Raw genomic sequence first — 20339 nt, forward strand, 5'->3', positions numbered from 1 at the left:
CTGGTACAAAATGCAAATGATTCCAATCTTCTGCAGCACTGATGCCGGCCTATCAGTCATGCATCCATTCTCTCCTCATCATACCACATCTTTCTTGTTCTTTCCTCAAGCACCATTATGTTTTCCCTAATGTATCCTTTCTCTGTCTTATATGATGGTCATGTTTTCAAATGGCTGATTTCAAGTTTAAAGTTCCTCTGTGGAGTATTGAAAGTTCTCCAAAGGAAGGATGGAAAACAGAATTCTTAGTTGAGAATACATTATCATGCTCATAGTAATGGCAGCTGAACAGAGAGCTACATGTCTGTCATTTAGCTGGAAACTTTCCAGTTATTTCCCAACAGTCATCATTGTGACTCAATAACATAAATACGTCTGTCCTCATTATTTCACAAATATGGAAGAACACTTAAAGAGATTAGTTTCTTTTCTTTGTTTTTACCTAAAATTATACAACTAATAGACAATGGAGCCAAAATTTCATTCTGTGTTTGTCACCTGAGCCATGCTCTTAACCAATATATTCTACTACCTCCAAATGTTGGAAATGGTGCTATGGTAGTTTGGAGAAATGCGGAAAATTAGGCCACAGCTAGAGTCACATTATAATCCCCACTTCAGCAGAAGTTTGTTACTCTAATCAGACTCTTTCTCCAGCCTTCTTAGAAGGAGGGCTAGGGGTCAAACCGTGAGCCACACACAAGCTGATTACAACCTATCTTGCTTACAAATTGTGGGCAAGTCTAAACTGTGGAGTACGCATCTTGAAGGCAAAAGCGGGACTGTCATTTCCGACAGCGAAAGGAGAAGGAGAACGGGATAGGCATCCCTACCTGCTGTCTGCATGAGAGAAACTGACAGCCTAGTTAATGGGAACTGCACCTTCCCTTTCTGTGAAGCTATGCTCTCCTTGCTTGTTAGAGGCCCCATCTTTCCTTCCAAGTGATTTAAAAATCTGCCCTTTCCCCACTCAGCGAGGGAGAAGAGCATAAGTACCTTCCCTCCCCAGGAGCTTGGTCTTGATGACCACAGGTTTCCAACTCACCTGCACCGGCCTGAGGTATTTCCCACTGCTGCCCTGAAGTGCAAATCCCCTTTGACAGGTAATCGCACACTTCATGTGACCTGGGCCACCAGAGGTACAGTTCACCATCTCCGTGTGATCAAGCAGCAATGGCGCACAGCTGCCCTGCTCCCCACAGGGCCGATGGACACAGCTGGGGGCAACAGAAACAAAGACATCTTAGACTGACTCCAGACAAGCAGGCAGCAGCAAAGACTTGGCAACTTCCTCTGGAAAGTGCCTCTAAGCCAAAGAGAATGATTTTTCTCCAAAACCTACAATGAGCTCATCACCTCCTTCTATAGGACCTGGAACCGTGCGACATGAAATAAATAAGAACAATATCAGCTAACAAAAAGTGAATGACTAATTGACTTTCCATGACTTTTTTAGGAGGACAAATGGTGACAGGAAAAGGTGAGGAATGTGTTCCAAGAGCTCTGGATGGCATCAGAAATGGCTGGATCAGAAAGCAATCCTCAAAATGTTTAACGACCAGTATTTCTGGGTCCCAAACAATCAGAGTAGACCCAGGTCAGGAGTGAATTCTTGGGGCCCCTGGTTGTGTCAGGCACTAAACTTTTTTTAGTTGTTTGATCCCAGAGGGCCCTGGGTGAAGGGTTTGGGTATCTGAGATGGCAGAAAAGGTAACATTTATTTACTGGTTGCTATGGAGATATTTTTGACAACTGGAGCCATGGCACTCCCCACCAATGAAAATCAGCATGGGCTAATCAGAAATTGACCCCACGACAGGAAGAGGAAACTCACACATACTAAATCCCTGCCACTTGCCTGACGTTGAGCTAGGTGCTTCCAGGACATCATCCCAGCAGAGGAGGACCACGGCCTGGACCTCTAGGGTCCATCAGCCAGGAGTGGGAGAGAGAGAGTTAAACTCTTCAGGTTCAGGTCTAAACCACAACAGCAACAAAGATCAATAGAGCAAAAAAAAGCATTACCCTCTTCCCAAGGCAGAACCATAGAGATGAAAAATTAGGGCACTGACCACATGCTGTCTGACTTTGAATCCTGGATCTACCATTTACTACCTGCGCGCTATGGCTGAGTTATTCATTCCCCAGTGTTTCAGCTCCTTCCCCCATAAGAAGAGGATAATAGTGGTACATATCCCACAGGGTTATTATTATTCTGGGCTAATTCCCTCTACTGCAAATGGCCAAAGTCCCACCTTCAGGGGCTTGTTTTCTGTTTACCATCTATACTTTTTGGTTTTCCCATTTCTATACCTATGTTCAATTTGTTGAGATTTCTAAAATGCCTTTCTTCTCCAAGAAGCCCCTCCAAATATCTTCCTCCTTGGAACCTCCCAGGGAAATTTTTAAAAACAATTTCCTTCTAACGCTTCTGTTATTCTACCCTATATTATAGTCGTGTGCATCTGCTTGCTCTTTCATTTATTCATCCTTTGATCTACAAGGTGATTAGTATCTGAGTATGTCCGAAGTGCTGACACTCCCAACTACATTATGAACCTCTTGAAGACAATTACAGACTCTTGTCCACTTTTACATTCACCATAAACCTTGCTGTAGTAAACACAAGAAAAGTCTGAATTAAATTTGCTCATATAGCAAAGTAAGTCAACAGGTATTAAGATGGGTAATTTGGGGGCGCCTGGGTGGCTCAGTGGGTTAAGCCGCTGCCTTCGGCTCAGGTCATGATCTCGGAGTCCTGGGATCGAGTCCCGCATCAGGCTCTCTGCTCAGCAGGGAGCCTGCTTCCTCCTGTCTCTCTGCCTGCCTCTCTGCCTGCTTGTGATCTCTCTCTGTCAAATAAATAAATAAAATCTTTAAAAAAAAAAAAAAGATGGGTAATTTGTTAATTCTAAAGCGACAGATGGGAATCTGAAACACAAAAATATTATCATCCAACAGTAATTCAACCACCTTGCCCTACTCATTCATTCCCAAATAACATCTACTGAGCACTTATTGTTGGCAAGGTATTGGTTTGAGTACTGGGGGTATGATAAGTATCATGCCCCATCATAATCTTGTGGGGGAAACCAATGAGATATTTTCTTATATATTTACTTGCTCATGATGCTGTAGCCAGTGGTGGTAAATATTAGCCAAAATGGCTACTGTGAGGCTCATCATCATAATTTGCCCTATTTGTCCTAGAATTGTAGCGGTCAACAACTTTATTAAAAAGCTGGGCAACAATATAAGAAAGTGAAAAATAAAATGTCATTGAATATGCACATATCCCCTTGACATAATTGATATGATTTTAAAAGTACTCATCTAAAAAGGATGGATTTGATCGGAATATGCTAAAGTTGCTGCTTCTTATCTTGTACCCATAGGATTTAAGTCATTTAAGTCATATGTCAGTGACATTCTCATTCTGTGCTTATCAGCTATAGGATAGAGGTGTTGGAGTTGAGTAGTTTGAAAAAAGCTTTTTTTACTCTTTTGACTTCTGATTATTCCCTTCAATGGTGAGGAATGCTTCCAATTCACTCTATGGAGACTGGTAGAGGGAGGAATATATGAATTGGGGGTAGGGGTTATTAATTGTTAATTCAAACTCCCCAAATCCAATGTTGATAACTGGGTATATAATATAGGAAATGAATCTTTGTCCTGAGTCTTTACTGAGCCTTTCTGGATAAGGGGCCCGAAACCAAACCATCCTTCATGGGATGAGATCAGTACACCTCATTAGTGATGCCTAAAGAACTCCAAGTTTCCGAGATGCTGCCTTCCTTCATGTCCGCAAAAAGTCATATTTCTTCAGCGTGGTATGCAGATAGTACTAGAAGACAGAGTCATTAACAAGTTCTCATTCGTGTCAGCTTGTTGCCAAGAAATTAATGTGAAATAGCACGTGCTGTTTTCTGGTGACTCCATCCAATTAATTAATCCATGTCATCATTGAGGACAAATACATGCTGAGATAAGACACAGAACAAACACTCTACAGGAGCCTCCCTCCATCAAGATGGGGTTCCATTAACTGCTGTTGCTATGACAACCGGTATAAGAAGCCCTTCCGACATTGGCGGCAGAGGAGGAAGAGTGAGACAGGGGAGTGTGTTAGAGGGGGGATGTGGCATGAAAGAAGACCAAGGCAAAATAAAAAAAAAAAAGGCACCAACCCCAGACCTGTTTATGAAGTGAGAAAAGGTTTTAGGGCAGCTGCTGCAAATTCTTTCACTAGCTTACATTTCCATTTGCTTCCTTTTTTAAGGAATTTGCTTTATGAAGACAGCGTTTGTCAGGTTATTAGCTTCTGATGGCATCTGGTACCAATTGTAGAATTCTCTCCCCTGCACCCCAACCCCCCTTTTGTGTTTCTCTTCCACTACAAACACCACTTTTTGGAGGGCTGTTGTGTCCTCCATTTTCCTGCCCTCCCCAAACATTCTTCTTCCTACCCGGAGCTCTGCTCCGCAAGCTCCCGTAGCAGATCGATAATGCTAATAGTAAGAACAATGAGTCTGAAAACTTCTCTACAAGCTCTTTTCTTATGTTCGTTAGACAAATGGTAATGAAGTGGCAGCCGGTCTTACAATGCCCCAGAGAGGTGGGAAGTTAGGTATTTATCTTGGTTTGACATACAAGGAAACCAAAGCTGCTTGGAGACTGGCTGGAGGCCACACAGCGAGTCAGAGGAAAATCCTTGGGCTGGAGCTCAGAGCCCTCACTCTCGGGCCAGCCTAGACCACGAGGCCACCTCCCTGGGGAGATGAGGTTGTTCTCCCTTTGCTTTCTTCTCAGTTCAGGAGCTAGCAGTATGGGCCAGGAAGAGCCAAGAAGCTCCTCACCTCAGCAGGGCAGTTAGGGGGAAATATAGAACATTTGATAGTCTATCTTCATTTCAGGCGGTTTTCTTTGAAATGATAGCAAATCAAATTGTCAATATTTGTCCAGCTGCCACTGTCTGCAAGATGCCCTGCTTAGTGTGTTTCCTCACTTGGCAACAGCTCCTCAGTCTTCCACCCACTTTTTTTCTGGATCTTTCTCCATATCCCATTGCAACGTATTCTCAGGTAAGGATATGATGAATCCAGTCAGATGCCATTCACAGGCTTTTGAAGAGTAACAAGAGACAAAATTTTAAACCAAAGGAATGAGTTTTTCATGATGGAATTTTAAGTCAATAGGCCCTTAAAAATCACTCTGTAGATGGCCATTTACCCATAATTCTAGCTCTGTTCATTGTCTCTCCACTTCTCTGATAAGCCTTTACTCTCTCTTCTGGTCCTCACTCCCCAAGGTCATTATGTTGGAGGGTTTAAAAAAAAATGTTTTCAATGAGGAATCCCTGTACCAAATGTTATATTAACCCCAGGCTATTCTCCTCTCGTATGTAACCTGCTCATGGGTACCCAGGCCACAACCCTAATACCATCCTACCATAATGATGTTTGTGTTTCCTTTTGTTGGTTGGGTCTGTGAGTGACACCTGTACTTGGCAAACCTCTGTCGGCACAGTTCCATAAAAGAGTGGTCTTCATGAGGCAGCATTTCTCGATCACAGTTGTACACTAGACTCACTTAAGCAGCTTTTTAAAAGTATAGATACTCAGGCCTTGCTCCCTGGAGATCTTGATTCTGATGGCTTGTGGTGAAATTTCAGCATCTATGACTTTACAGGTGTCAAAGTATTTGGTGCTCACCACAAGTGAATCCCAGCACCATCAAGGTATGGTATGTGTAACCTGAAAAATAGGTCAATAAATTCCATAGACCAAGACTATAAAATAATAAGGCTGATTCCAGGAGAACCTGGTCCCACTGCTTGATTATCACATGTCAATGTATAAGTCATATTAAGTCATATTATCAATGTATTAAGTCATATTAAGTCAATGTATTAAATCATATTATGATGTAAAAGGCATAAGAGAGCTCAAAAGTATGCAACATTTTTCCTATTCTGAAGAAGCTTTCACCAGAGCTGCAAAGAGAATAATGAAATCATGTGTTACTGATTATAAGCCCAAGGCTATTTCAGAGACAGTTTTAACACTGGGTATGATTTGACCTCAGTGAATGAGCAGAATTTGGAAAGGCAAAAAATATATATTGGAAAGTAACCTCTGATACTTTACAAACAGAACACAGGTAAGGTGGCACTCCCAACACTTCGACAGAATCACCATTTCCTCCCCACCACTGAGAGCTAAAGACACACACATTATGTGTGTAGGTCTCTTAAGTTATGATTAACAAATTTAGAGAATCTAAAGTGAAAGGAGCCCACATCCATATTTGAAGACAGAGTTCCCTGCCTTACAGGGGTTGCTGAAGAGCAGGGTAAGGCTGACCCCAGAAAGTAGACATCACTCTCTGCAGAGGGGACAGACAGACCCACTTGTCATGAGCTATCTCCCAGGGCATCCCTTTTTCGTTTTCCATTTCTTGAAGCCACTAGAAAGAATTTGGTCTAGTTCCCAGCCAAGATCCACATTGGGGAAGCTGGGTAGCTCCTGACGAATGGGTAAAGTCCTGGCTGTTTGGCCCACAGCTTCCGCATAGCTTTGGGTCCAAGGATCCCCTGGGGTTCTGAGCCATCCGAAGGAATTTCAGGAGACTACAGCACTATTCAAGATGCAAACAGAATTCACAGTGAAGGGGTACCTGGGTGGTTCAGCCAGTTGAGCATCCAACCCTTGATTCTGGCTCAGGTCATGATCTCAAGGTCATGAGATTGAGCCCCATGCTGACCCCTGTGCTGAGCCCTGAGTTGGGATCCATGCTCAGCATGCAGTCTGCTTGAAATTCTTTCTCCCTCTCCTTCTACCCCTCCTCTCTGCTCATGTGTGCTAAATAAATAAATAAACAAATACATAAAATCTTAAAAAAAAAAAAAAAGGAATCCATAGTGAAACCCTACTTCTCCCATGTGAGGGCTAATGGAAGATTATATGCTAAGGACCACATTTTATTGAACATGAATAATTCTGGGAGAGGGGAGGAGTGGAGGTGACCTTTAACAATGATCTTAGAGGAACCACAGTTTTTAAAAGTAAAATGGACCTTAAAGATAATTCAACCCAAATTCCTCATTTTAGAGGTGGGGAAATTAGCCCAAAAGAAATGATGGGATATTCCAGAACACTAAGACTACAATATAGTAACCAAGAAACATTTAATTAGGTTTTGGCTCAAAGTCAAAATCAGGATGACATCAGCTCATAGACTTTTCTCAAATCAACATCCCACCCTCCCTTAGGCAGCCAGAAAAAGCTGACCACAACTTGATATCTGGAATCTAGGTTAGTTTAGGAGAAATTGTCTGGCATTTGTACCAAACATTTTGACAAACGGCATGGTATAATAAAGAAACTAGAAGATCAAAGCCAATGTGACCTGGGTTCAGGTCTTGGCTTGTCCCTGCTTACATCTATGACCTTGGGTAAGTCTCTTAACTATTCTGGCCCTCTGTCTGCAAATTTGTAAAATGATGGGTTTGAACTAGGTTCTCTTAAATGTCCCTTCCAGTTCTAACATGATATTTAATTTCCCAGATGAGGTGATGGTGGTATTGAGGTGAGAGTACAGGATACCCATGAGTGGACAGCGGGATGTGGTGGAGAACCCCAAAAAAAGTCTCTCACGGTCTTTCTTGCCCAGTGTAAGTTTTTGCTTAATGTCCCAACTTTTCAGTTGCTTAGTTAAACAAAATATTGGAATTCATTTATCCAAGAAGTGCCACCATTGACTAAATAGCAATCCCAGTGGTTTCTGCAGAAACAGCTCTTTTAAGGTTAAATAGTAAAGAGGGGACGACTGGGTGGCACAGTTGGTTGAGCGGCTGCCTTCGGCTCAGGTCATGGTCCCAGCGTCCTGGGATCGAGTCCCACATCAGGCTCCTTGCTCGTCAGGGAGCCTGCTTCTCCCTCTGCCTCTGTCTGCCTGTGCTCGCTCTCTCTCCCTCTCTCTCTCTGACAAATAAATAAATAAAATCTTTAAAAAATAAATAAATAAATAAATAAATAGTAAAGAGGATCAGATTTCTGGCCATTCCCCTTCTGTGTTTTATTGATTCTTATTGAAATAAGAGGGTGTGGAATGTATGCTCTGGATTTGGCAGTAGATGGAAGTAGAATGTACAGAACGTAGAGTGGACTGGAAGAAACGGAGTTCTCATTAATCTTGCCACCGCCAACGGCAAAACCAAATAATAATAATAGCATCCATCCTTAGAGAGCTTTGCTGTCTCTCCAAACCAATACAAAAAGATATGGTCTCTACTCTGGTTCCCCTTTCTACCTCCTCCTCACTCTGGCACCATCTTTGCTTTGTAGGACAGGAACCGGATTAAATGTCAAGTATATTTCCATCAGCTCAACGGTGCTGGTACTTTGAGGGGTTTTACTGAAGCATCATACCAACCAGGAAGGGAAAAGTAATTCAAGCTCTTTTCCTCTGAAAATTCTCATCTGAGAGAAACAGGAATCTCAGTAGTACTTCTGTTTCTTCCTTCATGACAGAGAAATGATGACTTATTGCACGAAGCAGACTTCTTCCATTCCTGCCTGTTGAGAACTCGGAGGTTCCCCTGCCTCTCTATTGAAGGTTCTGCTCCTTTCCTGCCCCTTGGGAGAGGACCATCTCTTCCTAGAATGTGACCTATTTGTAAGCTCGGGACTGGACTCTGGTGGCCCCAGTACTGGGTAATTTGCTCCACTCATTTCTAATTCTGGGCACAGTTTTTACCACGCCTGGCTGTAACACTAGAAGTCCTATCCAAATGCCCCCTGTCCTTCTAAAAAGAAACAGATTTGCATCACACAGCCAAAAGCGCTCCCTTTCAAATCCCTGCCTCACCAAGGTTCAGAACCCATGAATTTCATGTAGATTATAAAATATGCAGAATACCAAAGGAGGAGTCAAAACAATTGCTGGCTAATTGGCAGAGGATATGCTTCCTAGCATTGCATCGGGGAAGCAGAATCACCCAGCAGAAAAAACAACAGGGGCGTCTGCCTGCCTCAGTCAGAGGAGCACGCAACTCTTGGTCCCTTGGTCTCGGAGTTGTGAGCTTGAGTCCCATGTTGGGTGTAGAGATTACTTAAAAATTAAAAAAAAAAATCTCAAAAAAAAAAAAAAGAAATAACAACAAGTGTGCATGCGTGTGTGTGTGTGTAAATTATAAAAACATAAAATATATACATATAAATATTTTTTTCCAGTTTGCAAAGGCAGTAACCATCTCCATGTGGGACACTTCCTAATAAGGAGTGATCGCAGGAGCCCCCAAGGGATTGTACTGCTGACTCTTGCCCTACCTACTGTTCATCCCTAGATACCTAGTTAAACTGTTCATCTGGGAGTGACACTTCCCCAGCCACATTCACAGGCCTGGCCTGAGGAATCATGAGATGCATGTAGCTCAGTGAGGGAACAGTCCAGTTCTGTGAATGAAGTTTAGTGGGCAGGAGTTTCCATCTGTGTCATTCCTCGAACAGCTCCTACAGGGCAGGAGGAAGGAGTAGCATGACTTCTCTGTGGCTCTGTGGAAGCTATGTAAACTCGGGTCTTCATGATTTGCAAGCTAGCACCTTGAATGAGTCTCAGATTCACACACAGAAGTTAAATAGGTGTTCTGAAACCAGTTCCAGTATCCGTGTGAGTGGGGTGCGGGTTCCCACACTTACAACCAAGCAATTCTGGGGCACCAGCAGGGTGTCTGAGCATTTAACTCAATCCGGACACTACCTGTCCAGAGAGAGCGTCAGGTTCCGCAGGTTAAGAGAGCCCTGCTACCAGACCGTCCCTCTCCCCAACTCAGGCACCAGCCACAAACCCAAGTGGCTACCTATACTTCTGACTGACTGGCTATAAATCAGAGGTTCTCAGTACCTCCTCCTTGGGTTTGATTAATTTGCTAGAGCTGCTCAGAGAACTCAGAGAAACATTTTACTTGCGGGTTACCAGTTGATTACAAAATAATAAATAGATCTCTGAAACAGCTGGGTGGAAGAGATGCCCAGGGCGAGGTACGGCAAAACGAACATGGAGCTTCCTTGCCCTCTCCAGGTGTGCTACCCTCCCCAATCGCCATGTGCTCACCAACCCAGAAACCCTCTGAATGCAGCCTTTAGGGTTTTTAGGGAGGCTTCAATACATGGGTTTGATTGACTGATTCAACCTTCAGCTCCTACCCGTTCCCTGGTTAGCAGGTAGGACTCAAAGTTCCAACCTTCTAATCATGTGTTTGGCTCTACTGACAACCAGTCCAGTTCTTAAGTGCTTTCCAAAAGTCACCTCATTCACATAACAAAAGACACCTTTATCACTCTCAACACTTAGGAAATTCCAAGGGTTTGGGAGCTATGAGCCATGAACCGCAGACTAAGACCAAATATCACAATATTGCAGAAGTAGAACATAAAATACCATGTGCCGGACTGCTTTGGGAATCTCCCTCTCCCCTTTGGCTTCCTTTCCCCATGAAGTTTCTGGACTCCCCAACAGAAGCTTCACATTGTTCCCATCATCTCAAAATCTGGGGATTTGTCAGTCCTTGGTTGACATCAGATTTGGAATATTCCTCCCTTCTGTTCTGTTGTTCCCTCCGGCTCTCCCAACCCTTGCAATGTCCATGGCTCATCTGCTTATGGTGAAATGAAGGCCCAAAGAAGGGAGGGAAGGTACTGTCCTGAAATCATGTGGTGAGACTGACGATGTAGCCAACAACAGGAGACAAGGGTCTGGACATTGGGCTTCCTGCCACTCCAATCCCCAGACTTTCTCCACGGTTATGGCTACATAGAACCAGACTGGGCCTGAGAGGCATTCCAGCCGGAACTTACGGTCAAATCCATCAACAGTGTCTGTCTACTTGGCAGGCTGGCAAAATGACAGAATCCTGGAAATACTGGTTTGTTTTTATTTTCTGTGGTCTCTCCACCAGCTGCTATGAATACAGAACATAAAGACAAGGCCAGCCCTGAACGAAATTGAGAAGCAGGTGACATTTTAAACTCATCTCTCTTTTCAGTACCACTTTTTCTGTTTCTGGGACTCCCCAAAACTTCCAGATGCCTAAACTAGGTTGCATTTCAGCTGGGCCCTGGTCTATTTTTGAATTGTCAAGGTCCCTAAGAGAATAGTTGTGCTATAAAGTGTTGATAACAACTTAGGATATTTCAACTTCTAGTAGTTATTTACTGTTTCAGAGACCTTTGGAGATCACCAAGACTTGAAGAAAATCATTCCTAATGGTGGAATTTCAGACATCATGATAAGATGCCGAGGAGCCATTGTTTCAGTTACTGTTTTGAAACCAGCCTATTCCTTAGAGGAAGATTCCAACTCCCAGTGTTCATAATTTGTTTGTTCCTATTTCTAGCTTTGGAACAAAAGCAGCCACCTAACCAGTTCTCAGAATGCCTCCCACTAAGAATCATCTCGGACAAGGTAATATTTTAATAAAAGCTATTTCTAGAATAGTCTAGTCATGCACCAATAAACCCCTCAATGAGACCAAGTCTGTGACCTTTTCATTTTTCCTCTATAACCCCTCAAGAACAAATAGTGGAACAGACTCAAACAGCTAACTGTGCCTCCCAAATCAGACCTGTTGTTCACCAAGCCATCTGTCTGTCATTGGTCAGAAGAATCAAGAATCCTCTCCAACGACTCTCCTCCTTCCCTCTTATTTTATGGATGAATCATTCTGGGAAAAGGAAGTTAGGCAAGGAACCTAGGGAACAATTGAGTAGCTATAATTCTTCCTTTGATTAAGAAACAAAAACAGATTCAATGTTAATTTGCTAAACTGCTTTGGGGAAGAAGATAATCAAATGAGTAGAGAAGTGCAATACATATTTCATTTCTATAGTGCCTTTTCCAGCAAAGAGAGAACACTTCCCATCATCCTGGAGTATTAAAAGCAAACCCTCTGTTAAAAACAAAAGAAGAGGGGCACCTGGGTGGCTCAGTCGTTAAGCGTCTGCCTTCGGCTCGGGTCATGATCCCAGGGTTCTGGGATTGAGCCCCGCATCAGGCTCCCGGCTTGGTGGGAAGCCTGCTTCTCCCTCTCTCAATCCCCCTGCTTATGTTCCCTCTCTCGCTGTGTCTCTCTGTCAAATAAATAAATACAATATTAAAAAAAAAAAAAGAAGAAGAAGAGGAGCCAAACAAATGTTTTAACCTATAGCCCCTAGAAAAAGAAAAGAAGGAGTCCTTCACTTTGTGAGGCTATCAAAAGGGAGGTGATCTGAGTGTTGTGCAAAGAAATGAGCAGGGGAAGGAGAGGCCTGGCATGGTATAGGGGCCCAATCCAGGCAGACAAGGAAGGGAATGGGTTGGCATTTCAAATCTTAGCTCCAAATAATCAAAGCACAATAGGAATTGGTAAAGCAGCAGCAATGAGGGTTCCAGGGAATAATGAAGCATGAAGCAGAATGACGGCTAATAGAGATGGAATGATCCTATTACGAAGAGCAGACTCACAAACTGATTACAGTGGGGATGGAATGCCAAGACACTGAGCTGTGCTCTGGCTACGTGCCCCTGGACTAGGATTTGGAGGCTTTATAATCTAGCCCCAGCTCTACCCCTAATCTACAGTATAACCAAGAAGAAATATTTTGACACCTGGGTCCCACCATCTCCCAAACGGAAAACATGGCCACGTGCTCCCTGAAATTCCCTGGGGATTTTAAAGTCATAAAAGAGAAGTTCTATGGAAAAGCTCTCCTTTCTAATGCATCCCTCCACCCCCAACCCAAATCCCATGTCTATAGTGAATTCTCCAAGGACAATGGAGGGTGACCAAAAGCCTTCTGAACTTGGCTCATGGATGCAAGCTCTAACTTCTTGGTCAACAGATCCACCTTTTTGAGAAGAACTTTCTATGGCTAAAGAGATGTTTTTGTCACAGCACAGGAGTGCCATTGAAAGGGGTGGGTTGGAAAGAGACAAGGCAGCTAGGGTAAGTCGGCTTAAGAAACAGCATTAGCCTGGCATCTTACCAAAGTTCATAATTTGGGGATGGGAAACTCTGAGTTATTTGGTGATAGCCATGATTTTTCTCCCTGGATTATTTAGTTTTGCAGTCCCTGCTTCAGGAAACACAATCTGAAGGATAGAGGCGCCCAGAGACACCAGAGTTGACTAAGCTAGTACACATGACCATAAATTTGCTGGTGCCACTGCATCCTGAGGCATTCCCAACCAAACCAGATACACATTATTCTTTGATTACTCAGTTTTAAAATAACCTAATTCTCGTCTTTACACAAGCATGGTCCACAAAAGATGGCAAGTATGTTAATCATGTACATATACATTTTTATGTTAAGTATATGAGAGTCAGAAGCTGAACTCCAATGGATATCCACTATAGCAGTCTAGTAGTAAAGGTTTTCAATGCAAAAGGTAAATTCAAAGAGTTGTTGCTTTGCATATTGAATCATTCAAGAGCACAGTGTGTGTGTTCATTCTGTTTTCTTGATTCAGACTTTATTTGTACATGCTTGGTTTGCTTTAAGTAAAGATAAAAATGCAGATTGATGCAGAAAAAGAAAAAGAAAGAGGAGAAAATCTGGGGATGACACTGCTCTTCACAAAAATATTTTTTTTTACTTAAAAAATAATATGCTTTTGAATGGCACAATCATTTAAAAACCTAAATCATTTTAAAATGTTGTTCTATAATTCATTACATATTAACTTTTTCTAAAAGATTGTCTTGCATAAAGGGAATACATATACACACACACACATATAGCCACATTTTACTACACAAAAATTGCTAAAATGATTAACTCTCAATTATCCAACATCAAGAAAAGAATCAGAATACAGATTTTCTAAACAAGAGTCACATTTTTTATTTTTATATTTTTATATGATTTTATGATTTTCCAGGAAATAGATATTACTGATTAAATTTCACTTTAATATTAATATTATATAATATATCATTTATATAAATATAAATATATAATTAATATAAATGATATATAATATATTTATATTATATATTATTTATATATTATATTATATAATATTATATAATATACAATAATATAATATATAATTTAATTATATAATATAATATATATAAATAATATATAACTAATAATAATAATAATTCTAGTTGAGCCATGGAGAAGGTAGCTCTAAAGGTGGCTCAGGCTTGGGATAAGGGAAAATGGACTAGGGATAGAATACGGATGGATATGGATCATTGCTAAAACGGATATGGTATAACTAGATAATGAAGAGTTGAGGGGACATTCTCCAGTAAAAGAGCTGCTTAGATAATCCACCTACCAAGACCAGGGAATTTCTAGGAGAAGACCTCTCTCTTAGAATCACTGTTCTTCCTTCATGCATTTTTTTTTTTCCCCCAAATATAATTTGAGGGAGGGCAGCAGGGTTTCTTGGACGGTAGTAGACATGGATGTATTTCTGAAACAGTTTCTAGTCTTATAATAGAAAGTTCCCTTACTAAAAACAAATTTCTTGGATTCTAGTCTTAGTTCTGCTAATCTCAAATAAGGTGAATTTGTATACCCTGAGTCTCAGTTTCCCTAACTGAAAAATGATTCCTGGCACACTCATTGTAGGCACTTAATAAATATTTTTGAATGATGAGTAGCCCATCTTTTTCTATACACAGATATACATGCACATACACACACATGCACACACCCCATATAGAATAACTGGTTTTATAAATCCATTTACATTAAACTTTTCAGAAACTTTCTTCTACTTGAAGTAAAATACAGCAACGCATACACGATGTGTACACTTACACTCTCACACACAAATCCATCATATTAGACCTAAACTGTTACATAAATCTACTCTTTGTTATCCACAGTGAGAAAGAGGATCAAAGCCTGACTATAAATAGTTAACAAGACTGAGAGTGAGAACAAGAGAGAGAAGAAAGAACTTAGGTTTCTACATGGATATTCATTTGAAATGATTAATATCCCATTCAATGGTAGATTGGAATACTTGGCGTTGATAAGCTATAGTTTAAGGTAAACCTCAGAACCCACTACAATTTTATATTTATGAATATCTATTACTTGTTTTCCATCTCAATCAGAATGTGTATTTATACTGAATAAGTTAATGAGGTATTTATACTTCATGTTTGCCTTGGACTTAAAATAAGTTCAAAACATTAAAAAAAGAAAATATGCATTTCTAGTTAGGTCAAATCTACTTAGAAGTTATACTGAAAAGTGGTCTGAGGATTAAAGCCAGGACCTTAAACGAAATCTAGCTGGAACATAAAAGGCAAAGAGCAAAAAGGGATTTCTTCTGGGTTCTTTGACAAGATCTTTCCTGTCACCTTGCCATCCTAGAGATGCCCCATGTAAATATTGCTCTTTGTCCAGTTAGAGTGATGTCATGTGTTCACAGTAGACGTAACTGGAGAGACTTCCAGGAAGAAGGGGCATCTCTTCTTGATTCCCATGTGTTATCCTCTCCTGGCCTCTGCAGCTCTTGACGTCTGACAGGGCTTCAGGCCAGTGGTGTTTACCCCATAAGGACTTTCAGGGACACCCCGCACATCTCAGCAAGTTCTACCAGCACTCTAACTGGAGCAAGTCTCAAAGGTGCCCCAGGGATTGCCTTCCTAGAAAGTTTCACCAGTGTCCAGTGGATGACCTCCCAAAAGTGTCAGCAGCACCCCAATGGCAGCTTTCCAGAAGTTCCAACAGGGCCTGAGCAGGCAGCTTCCTCATGAGCCTTGATAAGTCCCCCAGTGGGTGGTTTCCTGCTTGCTGGTCCCAGTCAGTGAAACCTCAGCAAAATTTCTGTGCCATTCACTGTGCCATCTCCGAGCCCACTCTGATGAGAACCAAATCACAGGCTTAGGAGGGGAGCCTTCTCCACATTTGTTCCTTCTTTCGATACTCTTCCCTCACTTCCAAATGGAATGACTGCTCCCTTTATCCACCATTCTTCTATTCATTAGGGTTCTCCTTACCCTTAAGTAGTTAATCTTTCGTAGTTCCCCTAAGTAGTTTCTAGTTATTTATATTACCCTCTCCCTTTTCTAATTACTGTGTCCTCACTGGAACCCAAGTGGCATAGAATGGAACTGTAAGTGGTACCAGGAGATGGAGTCACAAAGGGAGGATCTGGGGATCAGTTTGGTTGTGCCTTCAGGCTTGAGTACAATATGGAGCTCCTTGTCAATGGGAAATGGGATGCTAGTGGTTTATAACATGCAGTGGGATAAATAACAAGCATTACCTTTGGTCAATGGTGATGAAGAGCCAACTGCAAATACGTACCCTAAGAACCCAAGTGGCTGCTGACTTAATGGAAGCTGTTCTCTACTCCACTGCCAAGTATATCAGAGCAGCGACAGGGAAGAAAGCACACTGAAGCCGGGAAGAGAAACCCTTCCTCCTGCAGTGTCTCTCCCTTTCTGATAAAACTGAGCATTGCATCAGCCGGCAAATAATAAATATTAATAAAATCCTGTTCTAGCATTACATATGCACATGCTGAGAGTGCCTGGAGAGCTGAGAAGCAAGAGACTGATCAGTGGCACACCTTGGAAAAAGAGGAATGGAGAAAAAGAAAGATGAGGAATGGTGTGAAAGCGGCCATGGGCGGTGCTCCTGCCTGGTGCTAGAATGTGCTATGTACTCCACATGCACGCTTCTCGGTTAATCTCACAAGAATGCTATGAGGTAATTTCCCCCGGTTTCCCACTTAAATTCCAACAGTACAGAAAAAAATATGAAAACTCTTATCAATATCAAAAACCAAGACTGATAGCTGGAATCTGTGAAGATTTCCTCCTGATTTCAAAATGTATTGGGAGTTGAACTGAGAAACATTATTGGAAGCCAAAGCATGCATTTTTTTTTCCTGGGGGAAAAAAAAAGCAAATAAGGAATAAAGCCGTGCTAAAAGGAGAGAGGGAAAGGGCCATTCTTTCTTCATTCTCTGGCTTCTCTTGAGACCGACCTACTGGTCACAGGTCTGTTTTTTATCCTTTAATCCTCATCAGTACCACCCTTTCATTACTGACTCCAAGACTTTAGGTCAGGAAGTATGAGGGTCTTGATCCAGTGGGGTGGGAGAGAGTGGGGGGTGAGGGAGAACCACTGGCAAAGGCCGTGGAATCCTAGAAGATAAATGTTCCAAAGGTAAAAATACTACAGGGTCCTAAAGATACTAGAAGCTTGAGGGCCATGAAATAAACTTTCAGAATAAACAGTACCATGTAGCGATATGCCTTGGGCTCACTGGCAACGACAATGGCAAAATGTTAAAAATAAATGAAAGGCAAGTATTTACCAGATAAATATAAACAGAAGGAAAGCAGGGATGGAAATTTAAATTCCAGACTAGGTAGAATAGAAGGCCAAAAGCATTTAATGGAGCAAAAGGGTTGGCACAAGTTTTGATCCTAATGAAGATAAAAGAGTTGCAAGCAGTTATGCACCTAATTCTGTAACATCACATTATAAAAAGGCAGAACTCTTTGAAATACAAAGAAAAGTTACGGAAGCCCAGTTGTTTGGGAGATGACAGTGCAACCTGTTACAGAGAGGATGGATAGGAACATCAATAAGAAAGTGTAAATGTTGAAAAGACAGGAGTGGCCGGAAGTTTCAACCATTGTAATCAGCCCATGCCTGGGAGGAGATGATGTTCATCCTCAGAAGATTCAATGCTGGTAGATCTGATGCATCTGTCACCCAGTAGGGGGAGAGAAGTTACGATCAATGTTTCCATTACAGTATGCTCATGTAACTAGAAGAACAAAATTGTGTTGTAGAAGAAACCACACACCCATCGCCAATTCTTGCTAACTATTAGTAAATTCTTCTAGACTTGACTGTGTGAATTTCCAAAGTAGTTAAGAGTCCTGATTATCTGGAAGCTAATCCACTCAATTAGGCAAAGTAATCTATCAGTGCCTGGAGTGTATCTTGGACACACTCCAGATCCCATTGCATTAATCACAGAAGTGGTTCCCACTTCCCCAAGCCAAAGCCCTCAACACAATCCTGGCATGGCTGGGGGTCTGCCTGATTGTCCAGCTCATGGGATGCTGTGGCAGGTTATGCAGGACCTTTCCCTAAATGGCTAGAGCTAGAGAGCAGGAGTGAACTGAGCTCTAATTGAGTACCAGTGGCCCGAACCAGGAACACTAAACTTGGTTTTCAAGGCTAATGGTTCATAATCAGTAGACTAAGCCAAAAGGGTCATAAACTGGTAGCCATCATAGCTGAACAAGAAACAAGATGGAGAGAGAGATCAAAGCTAAAGGCCCAAGGTAAGGATCATATACATCACTGCAGACCCAGACAGGTTTATTGGCCTTCAGCTGAGATTCTGTTGGGCTGGTTTAAAGATGCAGAGCTGTAGGAGGGACAGGCCATTGGTCATTAATGGTTAAATACAGAATGGATAATACATCCTCTACTGCCAGGCATCTGTCAGCTCTCCATTGCCCATTTTAGTATTAATGGAATTCAGGTCATAAGGGGTAAGAATGAGGCAGCCAGGAATCCCTCTCACTATGCCCAGAATTTGAGGGTTTCATATTATGATCTATCCACATCTACAACTGGGATTGATATAAAGATAAAAAAAAAACTTCTATTTTTTGAGAGTACACGAGAGCAGAGATTTTAAATCTGTTCACAAAGAACATACATGAAATCTATTAGGTTCGCTGTGTATCAAAATTTACTATATTGTACTGATTTGCTGGCTGAGAAGGGAAGCCAATTTGCATGGCTCCTGTCAGTCACATGTGGTTTGGAAATGCTTGTGCATTCCAGATACACTCTGTGTAAACTGGAGAATCATATCCTATTTCTACTGGTTTGCATGCATGCATATAAAACTTGTTTTTCCCACAGTGCCAAATGAAAATAAGTGAACGAGCAGCAGTGATCACAATTGATCAACTTTGTCAGAACTTCACAGCTGTGATGGTGAGGGGAATTCTTGTCCCTCAGGTCTAGAGAGGCTACGACTTCTACTTTTTCTGGTTTTCTTAATCAGTTCTGTTCCATCCAGCATTCAGAGATAAAGTCTGTTACTAACATTCAATGCATTTTCTGACACCTACTATGTGCCAGGCCCTCTGCTAAGTACTAAAAGATACCACATGGAATTTCCACTAGAGAGAGCTCAGAGCTTAGTGGAAAGAAACAACAAGTAAACAAACAGTTACCATCCAATGCAATAGCTGTTTCTGCAGTGTGTGGGTTAGGTACAATGCCCTATGGAAACAGGCAAGGAGTATGCCAAGATTTTATAGAAGAAGGTGAATCCTGATGGTGAAGTGTGAGTTGAAGCAAAAAAGAGCTGGAAGGCATTCAAAAAAGTAGGAACATAATGTGCAAAGACATGAAACTCATCAAGAACACATGTTTCAGGGACCTGAAAGAAGTCTGTATGGCTCGAGGCCAGAGGTAGAGCCAGCAGAGAAAAATCATTTGAGAAAACCTAAGAGAGAGGCAATAATTCTAGTAAACAATGTTATTTTAATAGTCCACATTCCTGTGTTAATATTTGAAGATGTTTGCTCAATAAGAATACTTAAGAGTTGCAGACAAATTAACTCATGTTACAATGTCCAACATCCAGACTCTATTCCTTATTGCTTTTCTCTTTCTAGCATTTACAACACCTGACACACAGTGAGTTCCCAATTAACAAACACTTATTATTGTATGTGGTGGATGGCCTCTAACACTGCTTCTAGGGATGCATGTTCTCGTGCAAATACTTCCCCTTGAGTTGGGCTGGACTTATTGACTCATATCTAATGAAAAGAATTTGCCAAAAGTAATGGATTGTCACTTCCAACATTATGTTATAAAAAGGCTGTAGGAAGAGATTATGCTGAGTGAAATAAGTCAAGCAGAGAGAGTCAATTATCATATGGTTTCACTTATTTGTGGAGCATAACAAATAGCATGGAGGACAAGGGGAGATGGAGAGGAGAAGGGAGTTGAGGGAAATTGGAAGGGGAGGTGAACCATGAGAGACTATGGACTCTGAAAAACGATCTGAGAATTTTGAAGGGGTGGGGGGTGGGAGGTTGGGGGCACCAGGTGGTGGGTATTGTAGAGGGCACGGATTGCATGGAGCACTGGGTGTGGTGCAAAAATAATGAATACTGTTATGCTGAAAAAAATTAAAAAATTAAAAAAAAATTTTTTAATTGATGGCAATAAAAAAAAAAAAGGCTGTAACTTTTTTATGGTCTCCTATAGCTTTTGGGTGGTCTCCTATGTACTCACCCTCTCTGGCTCTTTTTCTCTCTTGGATCA

At 41.7% G+C, this 20339-nt stretch overlaps 1 protein-coding gene across 1 annotated transcript in view; it reads right to left on the reverse strand.

Moving 5' to 3' along the window:
• Positions 1 to 20339, reverse strand: part of PAPPA2 (pappalysin 2) — a 302814-nt gene that overhangs the window by 81396 nt on the left and 201079 nt on the right. The window contains exon 14 of the mRNA XM_047705709.1: positions 1046 to 1217. Coding sequence (XP_047561665.1) covers positions 1046 to 1217 — 172 coding nt within the window. The remainder of the gene's footprint in view (positions 1 to 1045; positions 1218 to 20339) is intronic.

The sequence above is a fragment of the Lutra lutra genome, chromosome 15 (genome assembly GCF_902655055.1).
Source record: "Lutra lutra chromosome 15, mLutLut1.2, whole genome shotgun sequence".
Lineage (NCBI taxonomy): Eukaryota > Metazoa > Chordata > Mammalia > Carnivora > Mustelidae > Lutra > Lutra lutra.